The sequence below is a fragment of the Phodopus roborovskii genome, unplaced genomic scaffold (genome assembly GCF_943737965.1).
Source record: "Phodopus roborovskii unplaced genomic scaffold, PHOROB, whole genome shotgun sequence".
Taxonomy (NCBI): Eukaryota; Metazoa; Chordata; class Mammalia; order Rodentia; family Cricetidae; genus Phodopus; species Phodopus roborovskii.
In genome coordinates, this window is record NW_026125281.1 from 20,342,514 (window position 1) to 20,363,156 (window position 20,643).

The 20,643-nt window shown below is 39.2% G+C and overlaps 1 protein-coding gene across 1 annotated transcript; it reads left to right on the forward strand.

The window, feature by feature from the left end:
- The first annotated feature begins 3,006 nt into the window (after positions 1–3,006).
- On the forward strand, positions 3,007–20,643 carry Otud6b (OTU deubiquitinase 6B). Its single transcript, XM_051198006.1, has 7 exons — positions 3,007–3,196; positions 3,815–3,966; positions 7,117–7,197; positions 12,457–12,769; positions 14,610–14,671; positions 17,765–17,871; positions 18,542–20,643. The coding sequence occupies exons 1-7, from the start codon at positions 3,022–3,024 to the stop codon at positions 18,624–18,626; spliced, it is 975 nt and encodes a 324-aa protein (XP_051053963.1). The 5' UTR covers positions 3,007–3,021; the 3' UTR covers positions 18,627–20,643.

The following is a 20,643-nucleotide window of genomic DNA, read 5'->3' on the forward strand; positions in this document are numbered from 1 at the left end:
GACTAGATACAAAGGAATAAAAAAAAAATCTGAAAGTTAATAAGTGTATAATAGGTCTCAGCCTTAGTGTTTTCAGTGGGACCACAGCCTTGCCAAAATCCTGATTATGGACTTTGGTCTTCATAATCATGAGACAATACATTTCTTTTTAAATTTAAACCATCCAGCTTTTGGCATTTGATTTTTGCAGGCCAAACCAATATATAAAAATAGGGCTGGTGAGATCAAAATACTACTATTTCTACTATAACATCAATTATAAGTAGATTTTTACAGACAAGTCTGGAACTAAAATTGGATAAAGGAATGTGAAACATCTATACAAACTTTATTTACAAATAATGTTATTAAAATCAGTTCTATGCAATACAATTTCGATGGGAGATGTCATTCTGTAAATATGTTTCTCATATTGGTTAATGAATAAAGCACTGTTGGCCAATAGGAAAGCAAGATAAGCAGGGCTAGGAGACAAGGAGGAGAGAGGAAGTAGTAAGGAGGAGTCATCATGGGGAGACTGGAGAAAGCAAAGCACCAGCTTGCTCTCTGGTAAGATGAGACCACGTGGAAGTACTTAGATTAATAGAAATGGGTTCATATGTAAGACAAAGCTAGCTGATAAGAAACTAGTACTGGCCAACAGCTTAATATCAAATACAGTGTCTCTGTGTGTTATTTGGGGCTGGCGTGACAGTGGGTCCAGGCTGGCAGGGAAAACCTACTTGTAACAAATTTCAATATAGATTTTTTTCAAAAATTGATTATTTTTCATACAATGTATCCCAATTATGGTTTCCTCTCCTTCCATGTCTCCAAGTTTCTCCCCAGCTCTCCTCCAATCTGGATCTACTCTGTTTCTGTCTCTTATTAGAAAACACACAGGTTTCTAAGGGATACTAATAAAATAAAATAAGTTAAGAAAAAAAGCAAACACACTGGGATAGGATAAAACTAATAAACAGAAGGAAAACCACCCAAGAAAAGGCACAAGAAACAGCTGTATATCCAGAGATCCGTTTGTTCTCATCCAGGAGTCCCATAAAACCACAAAACTGGAAGCCAGAATGTATATGCAAAAGACCAGTAGGGTTAAAAAGAGAGAGAGAAAATAAAATAAAAAAATGATAAAATTTAGAAAAAGGAAAATGCCCAACATGACGTTATGAGGTAAAGATTCTCCGAAGATGATGTTGAGTTCATTTTCCATTGGCTATCTAAAGCTGAGCTTGTGTCCTACCCTTAAGAGTAGTTGCTTCCCCGGTGAGACTACCCTGGAGAAACCTAATATTCATTTGCAAGTTTTATTAATCAGCAATAGCTTTGGGTGAGGGATAGGAGCATGTGTGTCTATTTCTCCTTTCAAATCTAGGACCTCCCCCCAAACCTCGTAGAGATCTGTGTAGGCCCTGTGCATGCTGCCTCTGACTGTATGTTCACACGTGTGTTGGTTTTCCTGTGTTTGCAAGGCCTTGTTTCTTTGGTGTCCTCTGTCCCCTCTGCTGCTTACACTCTTTCTTCCTCCTCTTCTTCAGGGTTCTCTGAGCCCTAAAGGGGGAGTTTTGATAGAGACATCCCATTTAAAGCTGAGTGTTCAGAGGTCTCCTAGTTTTAGATCATTGTCTGTCTGTGGGTCTCTGTGTTCCCATCTGCTGCAAGAGGAAGCTTCTCTGAATCTCCATGTAGTATTTTATAAATTAAGGCATTGGAATAACCTTAAACTTTGAGAAAACTGAATACATCTAGATGTTTTCTCTTCACCAGAATTTAAAAGTAACCCTTCTAGCTTTATGTCGTTTGTAGGCTCAGTTTATTGTTCCTCTCTGGAAAACTGTCAATACCTTTTAGAATAATTGTTTCAACCGCCTATGTTTTGTTCAGTTTCATGCATTCCTATTAGTTCACACACACACACACACACACACACACACACACTTTTTACTTTTGAAAAATGGTCTCACATATGTACTACTAGCTATCATGGAACTATGTAGACCAGGCTCACAGAAATCTGCCTGTCTCTGCCTCCGACCAGCTGAGATTAAAGAAATACACAATCAAGAACCTACCAAAAATAGATTTTTTTTTTTTTTTTTTAAAACTGGGCCAGCTCTCTGGGTCTCCCACCTCCCACCCAGCCACCCAGCACCATTCTGTTGAGAATTCTTGTTTGCCCTTATTTCAGTAATTTTTTTTTTTTTGTGGCATATACAACTTATACGTGTTAACTCTTGATTCAAACCTTCAAAACATTCTGACCTTATTTTTATCACTGAATTAAGGTCTTATCGTTGAATACTTAATCCTTCCATATATCTTTTCACCACCCGTTTGTCCATTTCACGAGTAGGCATTTTTAAAATTCCTTAGCTTTCCCCTTTCACTACTTTGCAAACGAGTAAAAACCTTAATTTTCTACGGTATGATTGATGCAACTTGATAGCAGTTATTGAAAACAATCTACGCTTTTATTTTTTTATTTTACTCATTTGTTTTGGTTTTTCAAGACAGGGTTTAGCCGTGTAGCCTCTGACTGTCTTGGCACTCACTCTGTAGACAATGCTGGCCTTGAACTCACAGAGATCCTCCTGTCTCTGCCTCGCGAGTGCTAGGAGTAAAGGTGTGCGCCTCCACCCGGGGCTCAACACACTTTTATAAAAAAACAAAAAAAAAACCCAAAACAAAACCAAAAAACACAAAGCAAACAAAAAACAAAAAAACTCAACATATCCTAGCAAAGCGTACAAGCACTAAGCAAAGTTTCAAAGCACGAATTGAAAGCTGCGCGTTCGTGACGTCATCTCCGCGCGCCTCCCTCCAGGGCCAATCGCCTGGCGCGTAGCCTGGCGCGGAAGAAACTCCGGAGCCGGAGCGTGTTCCGGCGCGGGCTCGCAGCTTCCGGCGCGCCGTCCCGGGCGGTGCGAGCGCGCAGGCGCCCTGGCCCCCGCCGGCTTCTCCCGGTTTCAGTGGTTAGCCGTGGGTCCGGAGCCGCCTTGAGGCGGGGCTGGGCCTCGGCGGCGGCCAATGGCGCCGCGGTCGAGGGTTGGGAGGTGGGAGGTGCTGGCCCGCCTGCCGTGCGCGGCTCGTCCGGCGCGTGTGCCCGGCCGCCCGCTCGTCATGGAGGAGGTCCTGGCGGAAGAGCTGGACGATGAGGAGCAGCTGGTGAGAAGGCATCGCAAGGAGAAGAAGGAGCTGCAAGGTGACGGCAGGGCAGAGGGCTGGGATCTAAAGTCCCCCCCCCCCCCCAGGGCTGGGAGCCTGGCGCGTGACCCCGAGGGCCGGGAGGGCCGACCGCCTGCAGCCCGCAGGGCTCCGGTCCCCGCTGATGACTTGGTGTGGCCTCCCCTGCTCGCCCCGGCGCCCGCTCGCAGTCCTCGCAGTGTCCCCGAGCCGGCGCTGCGCTTGTGCTGGTGATGTCCCTGGAGGCCAAGGGCCCGGTCCTTCCCATTCCTGCCCGGCTCCTGACACTGGACCTTAGTGGTGTGGTCCGGATTGCTTCACGTTGTCCTGACAGTCACAGAAGAGATAGTTGAGAGGCGGAAGCTGTGTAATTTACAGTTTAATGATAGTTTTTTTTTTCTTTTTAAACTTTATTTTGCTCTCTCGAACCAAACAAATTCAAGGTTGTGTTTAGAAGGTGTATGTTGGATCTCAAGCCTCATCCGGGCCTTTCTCTGTAGCTGATTGTTGTGTCATGATTAATTGCTTCTATAATTACATTACATTCTGTCATTACTCCTCTTGACGACTTACTCCTGCTTCTTCGCGCTCTCTCTCTCCCTGGGGCTCTGACATGATGGTTTTGGTGACCTTTTAGCCAAAATTCAGGGAATGAAGAACGCTGTTCCCAAAAATGACAAAAAGAGGAGGAAGCAACTGACTGAAGATGTAGCTAAGTTGGAGCGAGAGATGGAACAGAAACACAGGGAGGAGCTGGAGCATTTGCAGCTGACTTTGAAGGAAAATAAGGTATGGGTAATAACGCGCGTTTCCGAGCCTTTGGAAACCGCCGGCTGAGCTTGTTGATCTGCTTACTGGGTATAGTCACAAAATTGGAAGTGAAGTCAAGTCATGCAGCCATACCCACACATCACATTTCAGCATTACTGTCTTTTGAGACAAAGTGTCATTAGTTTGGGCTGCCACCCATCTGGGTTTGTAGCACAGGATAAACTAGAACTTAAGATCTTACAAGTGCTGGGATTACAGGCATTCACCACCACACCTAGCTTTCCATTTCCTCTGTATTTTGGGACCAGGTTTGTTATTATTTTTATTGCCTTTTTTTTTTTTTTTTTTTTTTAAAGGGAGATGAGCAAAGAAGTACCTCCTTACTTAACCCAGTGATGAATGTGTAAAGTATAAAGTGTGCTAGAAAAGGTTTCTTTGGCATGAAAGCTGGAAGACTAGACTGCTTTTCAAGGATTACTGATGAATAAGATGTAACCTCTGAAAAGTTACTTAAGCAATCCAAGAGTAAATTTCTCCACATATGATGTGGCGACAGTTGCTTTTGTGTATGGTTCCTACGAAAAACAAATGGGATGACAAATGTGAAATCACAATGAAGTTATAAGAAGTGCCTTGTGAGCCAGTTGGAATGGATGAAGTGTTAGAGATGCTTCTTGTGTAAATGGAAGTAGATAACATGCATCTTTTCAGTGTACCATCCACCTAGTGGTGTATGCCAGCCACTTTATTCACTGTGTGGTCTCTAATACTTCATTTAGTTGTCAGTAGTTCTGTACAATAATACCTGCAATCACACTTTTCCAGCAGGAAATTTACTTAGAGAGATTAAGATCTTTGTCCTGAAGTCATAATAGCTATTGACTGCCAAAAGCTAGAATTCAAAACTAGGCCCTCAGTTGGGGCAGTGGGTGGCACACATCTTTAATCCCAGAACTTGGGAGGCAGAGGCAGTTGGATCTGAGTTCAAGGCCAGTCTGGTCTAGAGAGTGAGTTCCAGGATAGCCAGGGCTACACAGAGAGACCCTTTCTCAAAAACCAACCAACCAAACAAAGACAAACCAGGCTATCCATATACTTTTGTGTAATACAGTAATTTGTCATGTGGGTTTTGAATATGAAGTCATGTATTCTACAACTTCAGCTGTTAGGAATTTTTTAGTTCTATGCAGTATCTCATCTTTTGTAAGTTTTCATTCACTTTTGTTCTGTTGACAAGGGAAGAGTTTCTGGATGCTCATTTATATTAAATATAGTGTCAAGGATTTTAATTTCATTACCCAACCATCATGTTCATGGCCTTCCTTACTGTTAAAATACATTTATCTCCAGCCTGGCATGGTGATACATGTAGTCCCAACACTCAGGAGGCAAAAACAGAGAGGTTGTGAGTTTGAGGCCAGCCTGAGCTTCATAGCAAGACCCTTATCTCAAAACCTAACAACAGTAACAGAAAAGAAAGTGACAAACTTATTTTTTCGGGAATGCCAGTATGGCTCACCAGGGAAGGGGTGCTTGCTGTTAAGCCTGATCATCCAAGTTTTGTCCCTAGAACTACATGGAAGAAAGAGAAAACTGACTCCCCTAAGTTGTCCTCTGATCCTCATATGCTGTTTTGACACAATTGCACATATACACATAAGTGTTCAGTCATATCAGTATTGTGCTGTTCCTAATTGTCTCCCTGTGTTTTCTAGGAGCAGGATGTTTGGATTGCTCTCTTAGGCTTTTAATTTCACGATTTCCAAAGAGAAAGAAAAGTTTGATTCTTAATCAGTCATCACTTACCTGCTAAGATGCAGATTCTCTAGTCTTCCTTGTCTTTTTCATCTTAAACTTGTTTCCTTCTTAGTCTCTCCATTAGTCCTAATTCTGCTTTCTTGTCAATATGGTGTGAATTTTGGCAGGAAAAAAAAAATACAGAAGAATAGATTCAATGAAGTTGTTAAACTTCTTGATAATTTTATCGCTTGGGACATAGTCTTTGGAGACTTTTGCATCTGTTGCAGCTTCAAGCTTCATACTAAAAACTAGCTTGACATAGAGTAATGAGGTACTAGCTGTTTATCCAAGTAGAAGGCTAAAGTTTTTCTTTAACAATGTTAACATTTTAATTTTAGGGCTTATTGTAATTGTTAATGAAGTTTTCAGTTCGTAGCTAGGAGAATATAGAAATTGCTCATTTGTTCTAGCCTCAAGAGTTAGTGCTCGATGAAGGCTCTAGGATGGCATATAAAGTAGTTGTTGATCTCATTATTGTGGAAGGGCATTTAAGGTAGCCTCTCTTCTTTTGCTTAGATATTTCTGGGCTGACCTGAACAAGGGGAGCTCGTGAACCCCAGTCTGATAGCTAGGAAACCAGCATAGGAGCGGCCCAGACTCCCTGAATGTGGGTGTTAGTTAGGAGGACTGGGCAGTCTATGGGGTCTCTGGTAATGGATCAGTATTTATCCCTAATATACGAATGGACTTTGGGAGCCTATCACATATAGAGGGATACTTTCTCAGCCTAGACACCTGGTGGAGGGCCTGGGCCCTACCCCGAATGATATGGCAGACATTGGAGACTCTACATGGAAATCCTCACTCTCCCTGGGGAGCAGAAAAGGGATAGGCTGGGGTTTGTTGGGGGTGATATGGGAGGATGGGAGGGTGAAGGAACTGGGATTGACATGTAAAACAACCTTGTTTCAAATTTAAATAAAAAAAAAAAAAGAAAAGAATTAGTGTCATTAAGTTTTGTCTAATTAACATGGGAAAGTGACTCTGGAGTCACTTTTAAGAGCATGAAGGTAGTGATGAGCACAAACTGTATTTTATTTGTCAGCATTCAGGAGCAAGACAGGTCCCCTGAAATGCAAGTAAGGTAGGTAGAATAATGGAGTAGGTTCACAAGGAGTTTAAGTATGCAGCGATGAGTCTTGTCTTTGGAGAGCTATGAAACACCTTGGCAATTACACAAATTCATCCATGGAAGTAGAAAAAGGTGACCTAACCATATTATCTAATACTCTGTCTAGTGCTGCTGTTCAAACTGCAAATTAGGGATTAGAAATATCCTTACTTTTCAGTAATAATTTAGTTGCCCAACATTTTCAGTAAGTTTAGCATTGTTTTATTAATTTCTTTCTTTTAATGTTTTTCTTTCAGATAGACTCTGTTGCTGTTGACATTTCAGACTTGGTGCTTGAGACTCAACCACCTCGGATTTCAAAAGCACAAAAGAGACGGGTATGAAAGTCATATCACCAATACTTCCTTTGGTATTGTGTAAGAAAATATTAAAAAAAAAAAATTGGAGTTCCTTGCCTAGGGACCTGAACTAATGTCTAATAAGGGCTTGTTATATATCAGATACCATTCTAAACAACAAAAAATAAGATGTCTAGTTTGCAGTTCTTATAGGAAGTGGGGAGGCAAAGGACTGTTTTTTTCTTAGAAGAATATAATATTGTAAGCTTAATACATGACCAATGCACAACCCTGTTTAAAAATTAGTGCTGGGGGCTGGAAAGATGACTCGTGGACAAGCGCTCAGACCACTCTTAAGTAACCTTAGTTTGGTTCCCAGCTCCTTTGTGGGGCTGCTCACAGTTATCTACAACTCCAGCTCCAGGGTGATGTCTCTGGTCTCCATGGGAACCTGCACTTACATTCACATATGCACCCATACACAAATAAATAGATGTAATTAAAAAATATTTAAAAACAGTTAGTGCTCAGGGGTAAAGTGAAGGCTTGAACTTAGAAGTACAGTAGAACAGTAGAGACCCAGAGTGCTTAGAGAATTATATTGGTATTTATATAATAGTTAGTTACACTAAAAATTCAGAGAAGGGAAACTTCATTATGTCAGCTGTTAATGCTGTGTCATAATTTGAAGGAAAGATAAATGTTTAGACAAGATATTCTACACAGGAGAAATAACATAATAAAAACAAATGTGCGAATGAGATACAGCATTAGGTTTATTGGAAAGAATGTGTCAATGATAATGGTGTGAGGTGGGTAAGCCCATTTCACTTTCTAAAAGGAAATTTAAAAGTCATATTTTGGTTGTGAATACTGTGTTACTAATTCTTCATGTCTGCTAATGTCTAAGTGCTGCGTGTTTCATAGTATTTTTAAGTACATGATAGAGTAGAGCATGGAAGTTTGGTGTCAGTTTGTGCCTTTTCAGTGTCAGGCAGGGCCATAGCTTGCTCCCCAACCCCAGGTAGGGTTGCATTTCACTGACGCTCATGCGTTTGTATTCATTTTCCATAGTAGGTAGGAGGAAATACCACCTGTGTCATAGGACTATTATGGATATTAAAATAATAAACTGGCCAGGGCTGTTAATACAGGGCCTCGAGAACGCAAGAATCAACAAATGGTAAGAACATTTACCATTTTAAGTGTATCATATTCCTCTTAAAAAGTGAGGCCCTGTCTCTTTCTGTATGAAAGCTATGTTGCAGATAGTCAAATATTTAGCATGCTTATATGGATTTGACTCTTGACTAATATTACCAGTGTGACTTTGAAAGAATCGTTTAGAGCTCATGCTGTCTTGAAGGGCTGCTCTAATTCAACTCCTTATTTTGGCTGCCATTCTTTTTGCCATGGCCCCACAGTTGTCACTTTTCCTCTGTACGTCATAACAGGTGTTTTGTGTGCCGTTAACATTACAATTCTAAAAAATTATTTGCATTTAGTAATTGCTTCATTTAATGTTATCCTGTTTATTTCTGAAATCTAAGGCTGTATCTGCTCTGTTGATCAATACCTGTTTATTGTTACGTAGATCTATCTTCCTTAGAAGTTTGTTACTTCTATCTGAAATTAACACATTTTCAAACTATGAAAAATTTAGTAATATTTATAGTCTACTGCTTTATCACTTGGCAGTTTTTTAATCTAGTGGGCTTTTGGAGCAGAGAACACTAAACGTTCATAATGCTTAATAGAATGGAACCTGAATTCAGGATGGGCAAATTTGACATTACGTTATTAAAGCACCAAGGAAGGATTAAGGAGCCAGGTAACTACTGGTGGTCGTTTTTGGTAGAGAAACAATTCTGGAAGAAAAGCATGGCAATTTTGTGGTGATTTATCATAAGACTCTTGAAGTGTGTTACTTTTAATTTGGAGACATGTGGGAGCATTTTATTAAGCACAGGAATTTTTGTCTAGCTCAGTGGATAAAGTAGCTTACTGCCTGGCCCTGGAAACCACATGGTAGAAGCAGAGAATCAACTGCTTCAACTCCCCCAACTCCAAATAAGGTAGACGTAAAATAATGGATTTCCAAAAATAAGGAACTTGAGAGGTAGAGTGACATTCAGTTTCTCTTTTTACAAATGACAAAGATGAGAGGGATAGTTTAATACAGACCTGGACTAGTGTCCAGATCAACGTGACTCTACCTGTGCTGGCCATGTGTGTGAGTTCATGCTCCTGTCTTCCATCTGTGTGTTTTTTTTTTTAAAATCAACTTTATTACCAGTCTGTCTGTAGTATTTTCTTTGTAGAAGAGTACCTAATGTTGGAAACTCCTACAGAGACAAGCCAATGGATTTCCCACATGATTTACTGAAAGTAAATGCATTTGTTTTTTAGTTATGAAGATCATTAGGCAAGAAAAGGTATACTTAGAGATTAGTATTTAAGAGACTTACAGGCTTGGAAGATAGAATGGAGTTCCATCCTGTCAGTAAAAAGAGTGAATGACCAGTTCACTTGAGAGGGGCTTTTGGGGTGACAGCTTGTGCTCTAGGTGTGGAGACTCGGCTGGAAAACCCTTTCTCCATGCCCAGCATTTTGTGAAGTCGGCTTGCTGTCCTGCACACTACATTTCTGTTTATGTTTGGAGAAATCAATTGCAGGGGTGTCTTTCCCTTCTCTCCCCTGGAGATGTTATAGGCAGTAAAAGTGTCCAAATTTGTGAGAAATCGGAATAATCAAGATTTACCTGTATGGAATGCTATTAACAACAGTGATTCACAACAGAATACCTTTCACCTGGGACACTCAGGGTCCGTTAACAGATTTAAAGAAATGTGTATGACATTATCTCCAGCCGCCATCTGCTCCAACCTTTACTCTGATCCAGGTGCCTGCACAGAAGGAGCTCTGTGTGTTGTCCCCAGTCCCCTGCCCTAACCAGCTGCATGGCCTTGGGAAATCTTTCTGCGAGCTGTTTCCTCAGAAGAGGAAAACCAGGGCTTTGGATTAGATGATGCCTAAGGTGCTTACTCTTTCTCTCCCCTCTGAAACTGGGTTTAGTCTTTTATAAAGTAATAGTGCCACCTTGTGTTTTAAGATTTATAGTCAGATGCAGTTGTAGTTAGCAGTGAGGTAAACCATGCTGCTTTTCTCGTGCTTCAGGCTGGAAGGAAAACCCTGTGCTGCTCCATGTTTTGTTAGCGAGCTCTTACTGCTCTTGTTTGATTCAGGTTCTTAAACCCACAGAAGAGCATTTGCAGTTCCCTCACGTGACACATCATGGCATTAATTCAGGGTATTGAATTGTGCCTTCCTGCTCTGCCCCAGGGGGAATAAAGTTAGACCATGAAAGTCCTTAGCATTTGTTAAAATTGCTTTACCATTTTCTTCCCTCTATAATTTACTAAATCAATATTTTTAGGGGCTTGAAAGATGGCTTATTGGCTAAGAGCACTGGTTGCTCTTCATGAGGACCTGGAACTTAACAATCATCTGTGACTTTAGTTCTTGGGATCTGACACACACACACACACACACACACACACACACACTCATCTATAACTTTAGTTCTGGGGATCTCTCTCACACACATTCATCTATATTTTTACTTCTAGGGATCTCTGTCTGTCTGTCTCACAACCCCCCCCCCCTTTTCTGGTTTCTGGGAACTGCGTGCACTTGGACCATAGGCATACATAGGACTAAGTACTAATATTATACAATACAGTAAGGTAAAACTTGCCAAGGTTTAGGGAGTTTTTATTTTTTTATTTTTTCTCTTGAAGGCAGTGGCTGAGATTAGAAAGTTGTAAAAGCGCAATGATAACCCAACAACAACACTGTTCTACCATCCAGAAAGAACTACAAATGTTGTGATAGTACTATATTATCACAAACAATATTTATTAATGGGTGACTTGTCTTTAGCCAGCATCCTCATCTCTTAATGCTGTTTTTCTCTTATGTGCTAGTTATGTGAATTGTTTTTAGCTATGAAGCATGGGTGTTCTCTAGCTTGTGATTCTTACTAGTTCAGCTATTGGGGATGTTTTCCTTTGTGGTCCCCCCACCCCCCATTTCCCACTGCACTCACTAACAAATCTCTTTTGACTCCACTGAACCCTGCAAATGTTTGGAGATTCAGTCTTGGGAAAAATCTCAAGAATTCCTATTTCCTTGTTTAAGTAAGAAAGCAAATTATACTATATAAAGAATAATGCCATTTTTGTTACAAAGGATATGCTTTTTCTGTAATTGTAATTGTGCTTATTACAGTGCATAGAAGAAAAATCTGGGAGGATATGTATCCAGAGGATTTAGAAGGATTGTAGTCTACTGTAACACTTGAATTATATGTAAGCATGTAAGCAGCTTTAAAAAAATCTGTTATTAACTATATGCATAGGTGTTATCCACTTGAAAACAGATCATAGTAGTATCTGTACCCTTCTGGTGGTTTTAACATAATGAATCCATTGTGGCAGAGTGATATAAACTTGGGTTTGTTTAGGGTTAAGTATGATCCTGTACTTTAAGGCTAGGACAGTTGAATCTTTTCAATATTTTTGATAGTCTTATTCTGTAGTGCTGGCTGTACAGAAATTCACTGTGTAGACCAGGCTGACCTCAAACTCGCAGAGATCTGCGTGCCTCTGGTTCCCAAGTGCTGGGATTAAAGGCCTGGTCCGTAATGCTCAGGACAACTGAATCCTAAGACAGTACTTTGAAATCAGCTAGTCAAGTTGTTGACATGTTTTTAAATAGACTTTATGAGGACAGTTGTAGTTACAAATGCCAGTAATCCTAACTTTTGGAGGATGGAGAGTATAGGCTAGCCTAGCTACCATAGCAAGACAGTGCCGCACATAAGCAAACAAGCACATTTCATATGAAGGTCTCATTTCCTTTACCCTCTCCCTCCCCCTTGCTTCTCTAGTCCTTTCCCCTCCCACACCCTTCCTTTTGTTTTGTTTTTCGACAGGCTCTCACATTGCAGGCCAGGCTGGACTGGAACTCAGTAGCCCAAGCTGTCCTCAAACATGTCTCCCTATTCCACTGCACCTGACTATAAGAAGAGGTTTTTTTTATATATGCTGGTACAGAGTGAGGTGCAGGAAACATAGGGGCCAGATGAACGGGTTAATTTTCCTTTAATGGTTGTAGTAAGAAAGTTCTAAAATAGTGAGGTGATCAAAATGACAGTGCTTGTGGGTGAAGGAAAAATTTCAAAATGTGCATTAACCCTAATTATTATCATTTAACTTTCCTATATGCTTGTCCTAGGAAAAAAAGGCTGCGTTGGAGAAGGAGCGGGAAGAAAGAATAGCTGAGGCTGAAATTGAGAACTTAGCTGGAGCCAGACATGTAGAGAGTGAAAAACTTGCTCAGATATTAGCAGCCAGAGAATTGGAAATTAAGCATATTCCATCTGATGGCCATTGTATGTATGGAGCGCTTGAAGATCAGCTGAGAGATCAGGACTGTGCTCTGACTGTGGCTGCCCTGCGGAAGCAGACTGCTGAGTACATGCAGAGCCATTCCGAAGACTTCCTGCCGTTTTTAACCAACCCCAACACAGGAAACATGTATACTCCAGGTAGTGTAGTTTCCTTCACTACTGTTTGTTAGTGCTTCTGGTTTTGTAATAAATGCTTCCTGGGTATAGCATGTAAGACTTTCTTTGTTATGAAGAATAGATCATTAAAATGTAGGCAAAATTATTTTCCTATAATTGAGATAGATGCAGATATATTTTATCTTTCAAGTACTTAATTTTATAGTTAGAATATATTAATTGCTATACTTAAGTCATTAAGAATATAAGACAGGAATAGGATTAGTCATTATTGAAAGTTATGTGTTAATTCCTGTTTAACAAAGCTAGAAGGAGGTGAGTTTTGATCAGTGTTTGTAAGTATGTAGGTGTAGGGCTCTAAGACCATGAACAAGCAATGATTGTGAAAAGTAACTTAATCAAACTCAGGTAAGGATAATGTCATTTCAATAAGCTGTAGCTAGGAAGGTTATTAGTTAAGTAAAATTTGATTTCACAACTTCATGAGCAATAGTCTTCCTTTTTTATTAAAATAAATAGGTAATTAAGGAACAGTTTTTTATGATAAAGTTTAAAAAAAGCTCACAAATTGCAACAACAACAACAAAAGCACAATTTGCAAACAAGGGTGAGACCAAGTCAAAATCTGAAAGGGCTTCAGAGATGTTAAGAATAAGAAATTGTAAGGAAGATTATAGGTATGGCAATTTCCACTGGGAGTGGGTCATGTGCCCAGGAGGGGCTGGGGAATGCACGGTACAGGCTGACTTTCTTAAATGGAGTCTGCCTTCCATGAAGAAGTAGAACATAGCACATAATGGACAGAATGAGCATAGGCAATTGAATTGGTTGCTTGTGGTGATTGAGGCATGTGTTAGGGGATAGATCTCAAGTGTGACGGCATATACCAGAATTCTTAATTTGTCTATACACCACTACTAGTGGTAGATCATTTAATTGATGTATCAAAAAGACAAAATTTTAGTTCATTCAGTAAGTTTTTATTGAAGGGCATGGTATTTATTCTAGATGAAGACTTTAATACAAAAGAAATTAACATATGGGGTATATTTGTCTTTTAGTTACCATGGCTTTTCTTGCCTTCCTTGGATAGGAAGGATGTTCGGCCTCATTTTATGTGTGTGGATGTTTTGTCTACATATATGTCTGTGCACCATCTATGAGCCTATGTCCTTGGAGACTGGAAGAGGATATCAGATCATTTGTAACTGGAATTACAGACAGATGTGAGCCTCTGGAAGAGCAGGCAGCAAATGCTGTTACCTACTGAGCCATTTCTCCATTTCATATTTAGCAAAACCATTTTAATGTGCTGCATTTGAAAGTATGTGTACAGTAATATGCCTATTGTAAGCTCAGAGGTTAGGTTTTTTACTTTTTCAGAGATTCAGAAAAATCTCTTCCCTTTATTAGAAGTGACATTGATACAAATCATTTAAAGCTGTATGAAATGTCAAGCCGAGGGACTATGTGCTGCTCCCCTGGGCTGACCAAACTCATTTGTAGTTTCACTCTATAGGCCCTAACAGTGAGCCTAACTATAGAAAGGCCACATAGTTTAACCTTGTCTGTCTGTGATTTTGGCTTTAAAACACTTGTGAGAACAGTGAATTTGTTGACATTCTTAGGCGTTGCATCTGATGAGGAGAGAAGTCAGTCAATTATGGGGACCTCTGGGTCCCAGGTTGAAGGTGAGAAGTAGAAATGCTTTGCTCTTGGATTGAGAAAAGGTGGAAAGTTGGGTGGCTGTGTTTAATGTACTTGTGGGGAGTAGATTACATTTTAATAGGAGGTGATACAGAAGGGAGATGTTCTCATCAAGGATTGTGAAATTATAAAATTTCTGATGTATTCTCTACAGAGGAGTTTGGAAAATACTGTGATGATATTGTTAACACAGCGGCGTGGGGAGGTCAGCTTGAGGTAAGTTTGTGAGTTCATAGCGCTTGTGGGTGTTAATTGTAGTTTTCACAGTTTTTTCAGCTAAACCCAGGTTCTCTTTGAAGATGCCTTTTTCTTTCTACATTTGCCGTTTCTCTGATGACAAAGAAATAGAGAGCTGCACACTCTTTTGCCTGGGAGTAAGTGAAGCACGATTTCTTCTTAGTAGCCCAGTGTTGGATTTGGACTTACAGAAGCTGCTGTTTTTTGAGGCAGGGTTTCCTGGTGCAGTAACTAGCTCTTGTAGACCAGGCTGATTTCAAACTCACAGACAATCAAACGCCTCTCCCTCCCAAGTGCTGGGATAAAGGCGTGTGTCATTACTGCTGGATGTTTCCAGCAGTAATCTGGATGTTTTCATGTATGATGCTTCTACAGCCAATCTGTTTGATTTTTCTGTATCTTTAAAAAAAAAAAAAAAAAGTGAAAACAGTCAAATGAAGACTCAATGTGGCGGTACACACCTGTGGTACTAGCAGTCAAGAGGCAGTGCTGGATGCTGGCCTAGGGTATGTAAGGAGAGACCCTGCTTAAAAACAAATGAAACAAAAGAAAAATGGTAGATTTTATTCCATGAAAGTGAATTTTAATCTAGTAGATCAGTGTTGGAAAAATAACTTCCTCTTTACATCAGACATAGACATGAACCAGGGTCAGACTTATTACATGCCTGTAATCCCATTACTATGGAGGCTGAGGCCAAAGGATGAAGAGTTTAGATCAGCCTAGGGTATGCAAAATGAAAATGTTATTTCATATAAAACTTACCGTAACACATTTGTTATAATTATCTGTTGAATTCCTGTGTGTTACTGTATTGCTTGAAGGCAATAAATAGATGCATTAATACTGTTAAGAAGATAGTATAGTCACACACACAGAGAAACTTAACATGACTTTCTTGAGCTCCAATTTTAAAATTTGCTGTTAACCTCTCTTAACTACAACAAAATACTCAGTTAGGCCTGGTTGCAGTCTGAGGTGGTTGAGAAAGGAAGAAGAGGCAACTTCTAGGCTCATTTTCAGACTTTTCCTTTGTGCCTTGAATGAGCCATCCTGCCTCTTGACCACTAGTTTTAAAATGATTCAGTAATACCCCTTGTACTTAGTCAAATGCTGTGACATTAAGGTAGGGAGTATAGGACACACAAGAGTTGTGAACTAAGATGATAAATGAATGACTCTAGCAGTGCTAATATTATATGAAGGTGGCGTCTTCAGTAGTCTATGCCTCTGAAGACCTTTAAACTGTTGTTTGGAGATGTAAATATTCCTTTGCGGTCATTTTTTAATAGACTGCTATAGTTGGACCTCTCCACCAGAGGGAACTGTCCCCATTAGTTTTGTCTCCTGACTCAGACACTCGACAATTGCTCCACTAGCTTTGTTATGGCAGGGATGAAGAGACTTGAGCAGGAATAAAGGTTCATGAAGGAATATGATGGCATTGGAGACTTAATTCTGTTAAATTGAGATAATTTAATGAGACAGTTGTTAAAAACATCTGGAAGGATATTTGCTCATTCGTTGCTTGTGAATTCCTTTAAGTACAAATTGTTTTCATAGTGGGAAAAATATATTTTATAAAACCAAAGCCAAGAAAATATGAATGTGTGTGTTCACATGAGTGCCACAGCACACTTACTGCAGTTAGAGGAAACCTTTTCAGGAGCTGATGCTCTCCTTTCACCACGTGCATCAAACTCTGGGTAGTGGCAAGGCCTCAACCAAGTATGTCATTTCATTGGCCCTATTATATGACTTTTTGAAGACATTGCTTTGCACACTATTCTGTGCTGGTTAAAAAAAAGTAAGACTAATGTGTTTCAAGGGACTATTTTGTAAAAGAATATGGGGATTTTATTTTTTTCATGTAGCATATAATCCTTTTCATATTCATGAAGTAATTTTTAACATTCATTGCAAACCTCATAAAGGTTCTATGTTCTTGGTGTAACTTTTGTAATTGGGCAGATCTATAAATTCGCAATCCATGTTGGAAGACTGGCAGTAATGGATTTGGGTATGAATTCCGGTTCAAGAATCAGTCAGCTTCCTCAGTCAAACAGGGTCACTTAATTTTCTGTTTGACCCAGAGAAGTCTTTTTAGTATCTTTCTACTTCACATTCTAGGTGTTAACAAAATAACAGTCAAGTGGGTGTGGTGGCTTGTACTTGTAACTCTAGTACTTGGGAGGCAGAGGCAGGAGGACCTCTGCAAGTTGAAGCCATCCTTATTTACTTGCAAGTTCTCAACTAGCTGGGCCACAGAGACAAACAGATAAGCCCCCCCCTTCACCTCCCCCCAACAAAACCCAAACTGAAACCAACTCGTCAGTATTTGTTCCATGAAGTTAGGAAGACTGGATGAATTAATTCACTCACATAAAAGTATATACGTGAGTGTAGTGCTTAGTTATAGTATGTTAGAGGCCATTAGCATTACTTTACTAGTGGTTATTATTTATTAGGCTTTAAGGTCTAAGGTTATAAAATTAACATAGTACAGCATGCTGACCAGATGGAGATCCCATCACGGGCCAGAGTAATTCATATACATACCTTGTTCTTACTGCTGACTGCATCCAGTGTCATCTGAGAAGCTTTTAAAAGGAGCCTCGTGTTTTGCCAGATCCTAGTCCCTGTCCGCTGGCCAGTAATGGTTTTTGGTCTGATGCTTAGCCACTAGTATTTAAAAATTGTATCATGACAAATGGAATGTTTTCAAACCCAGAGACTGTTAACAGTAATCACAGTCTACCCTTCACCCATTTCCCCAAGCTTGACGTTAGTATTTTTGCCAAGCTATTCTTTGTCCAAGGCTTGAGAAACTTCTGCCTTTGATGTAGTCTTTTAGTTACTTACGCATTTATTTACTTTTGATTTTTTTTTTCATCAATTCAGCAAATACTGAATATTTACCCTACCCGCTTGAACTCCTGGTACTGTTGTGAACAGAGTGAGCACATCTTTGTTCTGACTTGCCACCGTGTTCTGTGGATGAACATAGTACTTGTGATTTGAATAAGGTTTTCAATTTTGTTTTTCTTGCTAATTCATTTTTTCCCCCTATAGCTAAGAGCTTTGTCTCACATCTTACAAACACCAATCGAGATACTACAAGCAGATGCTCCTCCTATTGTAGTTGGTGAAGAGTATTCAAAGAATCCTTTAATTCTAGTGTAAGTACCTAGGAAGGTTTACTATTTTATTTTTCATAATTAAGACAAAAAGGAATGTGTAAAGATTTTGGGTTGTACATACTAACTAATCAAAGTGCTAAAGGCAATCAGAAACAATCAGAAATAGCATGATTATGTGATTTACATAATCACTTAGACTATTGTTTGTTTGTTTGTATGAGCTAAGAAGAGAGTCCTTTCAAAAGGCTGTAAAATTTCAGGCTAGTTTTGTGTGTTTGTTGCCCACATTGACATTAATTAAGTTTTAATTAGCACAAAATGTATTTGCATGATTGAGAATTGGCACCTCAAACTCAATATGGAGCGCTTATTTCTCTAGGTTTTTTTTTTTTTTTTTTTTTTTTTTGGTGTGTGTGTATGTGTGTACGTGTGTGTTTATTAGCTATTATCATTGAACTTTACTGAATCTTTGAGCTCATTAAGCCATTAGTATCTCAGCCTTTGCTCCTTTAGTGATTATTGGATGATTTGCTAACATTTGTGACATGATGTTGAACTCGTAATGAATATGCTCATATTGTCAATTAATGATAGCTCTGTGGATTGGGACTTCAAGGTGTGCTTAGTTATATATGTCTGTATGCTGTATACATTTCCATGTAGTAAATACCTCCTCAAAATGACTTATGTTTCTCTTTTTCCATTTCAGATACATGAGGCATGCATATGGCTTAGGAGAACATTATAATTCTGTCACACGGTTGGTGAACTCAGCTACTGAAAATTGCAGCTAGTTTACAAAATGTTACACTATATTTTATAGAGTGTGTCAGTCTGCATATTCCTACCAAGTGCTAGATTGTTGTAAATGCTACTGAAGAACACAGCTACCTTATGTCAGATTTACAAATAAGCTTACCAACAGGCTTTTTAGAAATATATTGGATTAACTTTAACCAATGCCCTCCTTAGTGGCATTCTTAGAATTTAGAGTCTATTGTGGACACATTGTTCCAAGATGTTAACACTTCTCACTAATGAGTTTTAGTTATCCTGGACATTCTGATTTTGAATAAATATTGTGTTAAATTTTGGTCCCACAACTTTATATCCCTAAACTGAGTATTTTGATGTAATTTTTTAAAAGTACGGATACTCTGTCTTGATAGGAACACATAGTGTCAGCAAGTTTGTTATAAAATGAGCTCAGTCACAGTAACTTTGGTATTGCTAGGATCAGCAAGGGGAAGCTTATTATGTAGCACATCTCTGCAGCCAAGGAGGAACTATTTTTAGGAAACAATACTTATATGAGAATCAGTTATGTTCAAAGAAATGAGACAAAATCAGTGGTGTTCATTGTGTGAGTTTCATTCCTTTTTACAAGTGGAGATTGTCCTTTTCTGTGTGTATAGCTTTTAAAAGACCAACTTCAGCATTGCTGTTTTTTCAGTTTGAGGCTGGAGTTACTTTGTGTCTTTATTTCTCTTCACAACTAAGAATTTTTACATTTTCTCCAACACTTGTCAGATGCTTTGCTTTCCCTAGAGCCTTTCTCTGCTGAGAAATATCCAGTGGCCTCTGGATTCAAAGAAAGCCATGGCAGCAGATTATTTTGTTACATACTGTATCACTTTTACATTCAAATGTTTAATTATTGTACTATATATGTACATATAGGTAAAGTTAAAGGCCACTGTTCAGGAGCGAGAGCTGAAAATGAGTTCAGCACACTTTTCAGGGGAGTGATTTATGTAACCTGGATTTCATACCACTTCAACTGTTCTTTGTAAGAGAGTTGTGCCCACATGCACTCTTGTGTCCACTATGTTTACGTAGTGAAGTGTCATGGGATGGCGACACAGCTCTAGTAGCGCACTAGCTTATGCATGAGGCTTGAGGTTCACTCTCTAGCACCAACAAAAACACCAATTTCATGAAAGTGAAACTTTTTGGTTTGATCTGGTTTTTTTCCAAGTTAGAAATATAATAAGGTTGAGCATCACGTTGATAATATTTGGGCTTTTGGTTCATGTATACTGTCTATGAGTAAATAATGGGCTTATGATGTTACAAATAGGTAACACTGGCGAGATGGTAGAGACTGGTCAGTAGAGCAAGTCAGGACTTTTGAGATCATTCTAGCACACTGAAACATCCTCTGCCCCCTGTACAGTGTGTTCTAAAGGGTGCCTGCCTTGTAACTTCTGATCTTTCTTTTTTTTCTCTCTGAAATTTACAAAAGAATGAAGTTGTAAATTGAATGCTTTTGAGTTTATTTTGAAGTAATATTATCTTCATGTTAAAATATCACATTGAGGATGAAATATGAAACTTAGTTATAGCAAATTACATTTTCAACAAAGATAGTCTAACATAACTCATTAATGTTTTGTTTTGACAAGAATTTAAGTGTATTCAATTATGTGTTTCTGTTTTTTTGTGTATGTTTTATTTTAAAATGGCCAGTATATTTATGAATAAAGTGAACGGCCAATGTCTACCTTCTTTAAACGAAAAGAAAATAAGTCTTTGAAGAATGCAGATGTTAATTTAAAAACATGCGAATTAGTTTTGTTGCTGCTGCTGCTGCTGGTATAATGGGAATCCCATGAGCTTTCTTTAGTCCTGATTGGAAACGTGTATGTCAAAATTCTAGAATTTGTCTTTTGCCAAGAATTTTATCCACTTACATATGTTTATAGCCTGTAAAAAGTAAAACACAGAATGTGTAACTGTTATGAGCAAGATAGCTTTGCTCATGTTATCTGATGTTTGCCAAAAGAATAAATGATAAAGGAGTTGAATCAA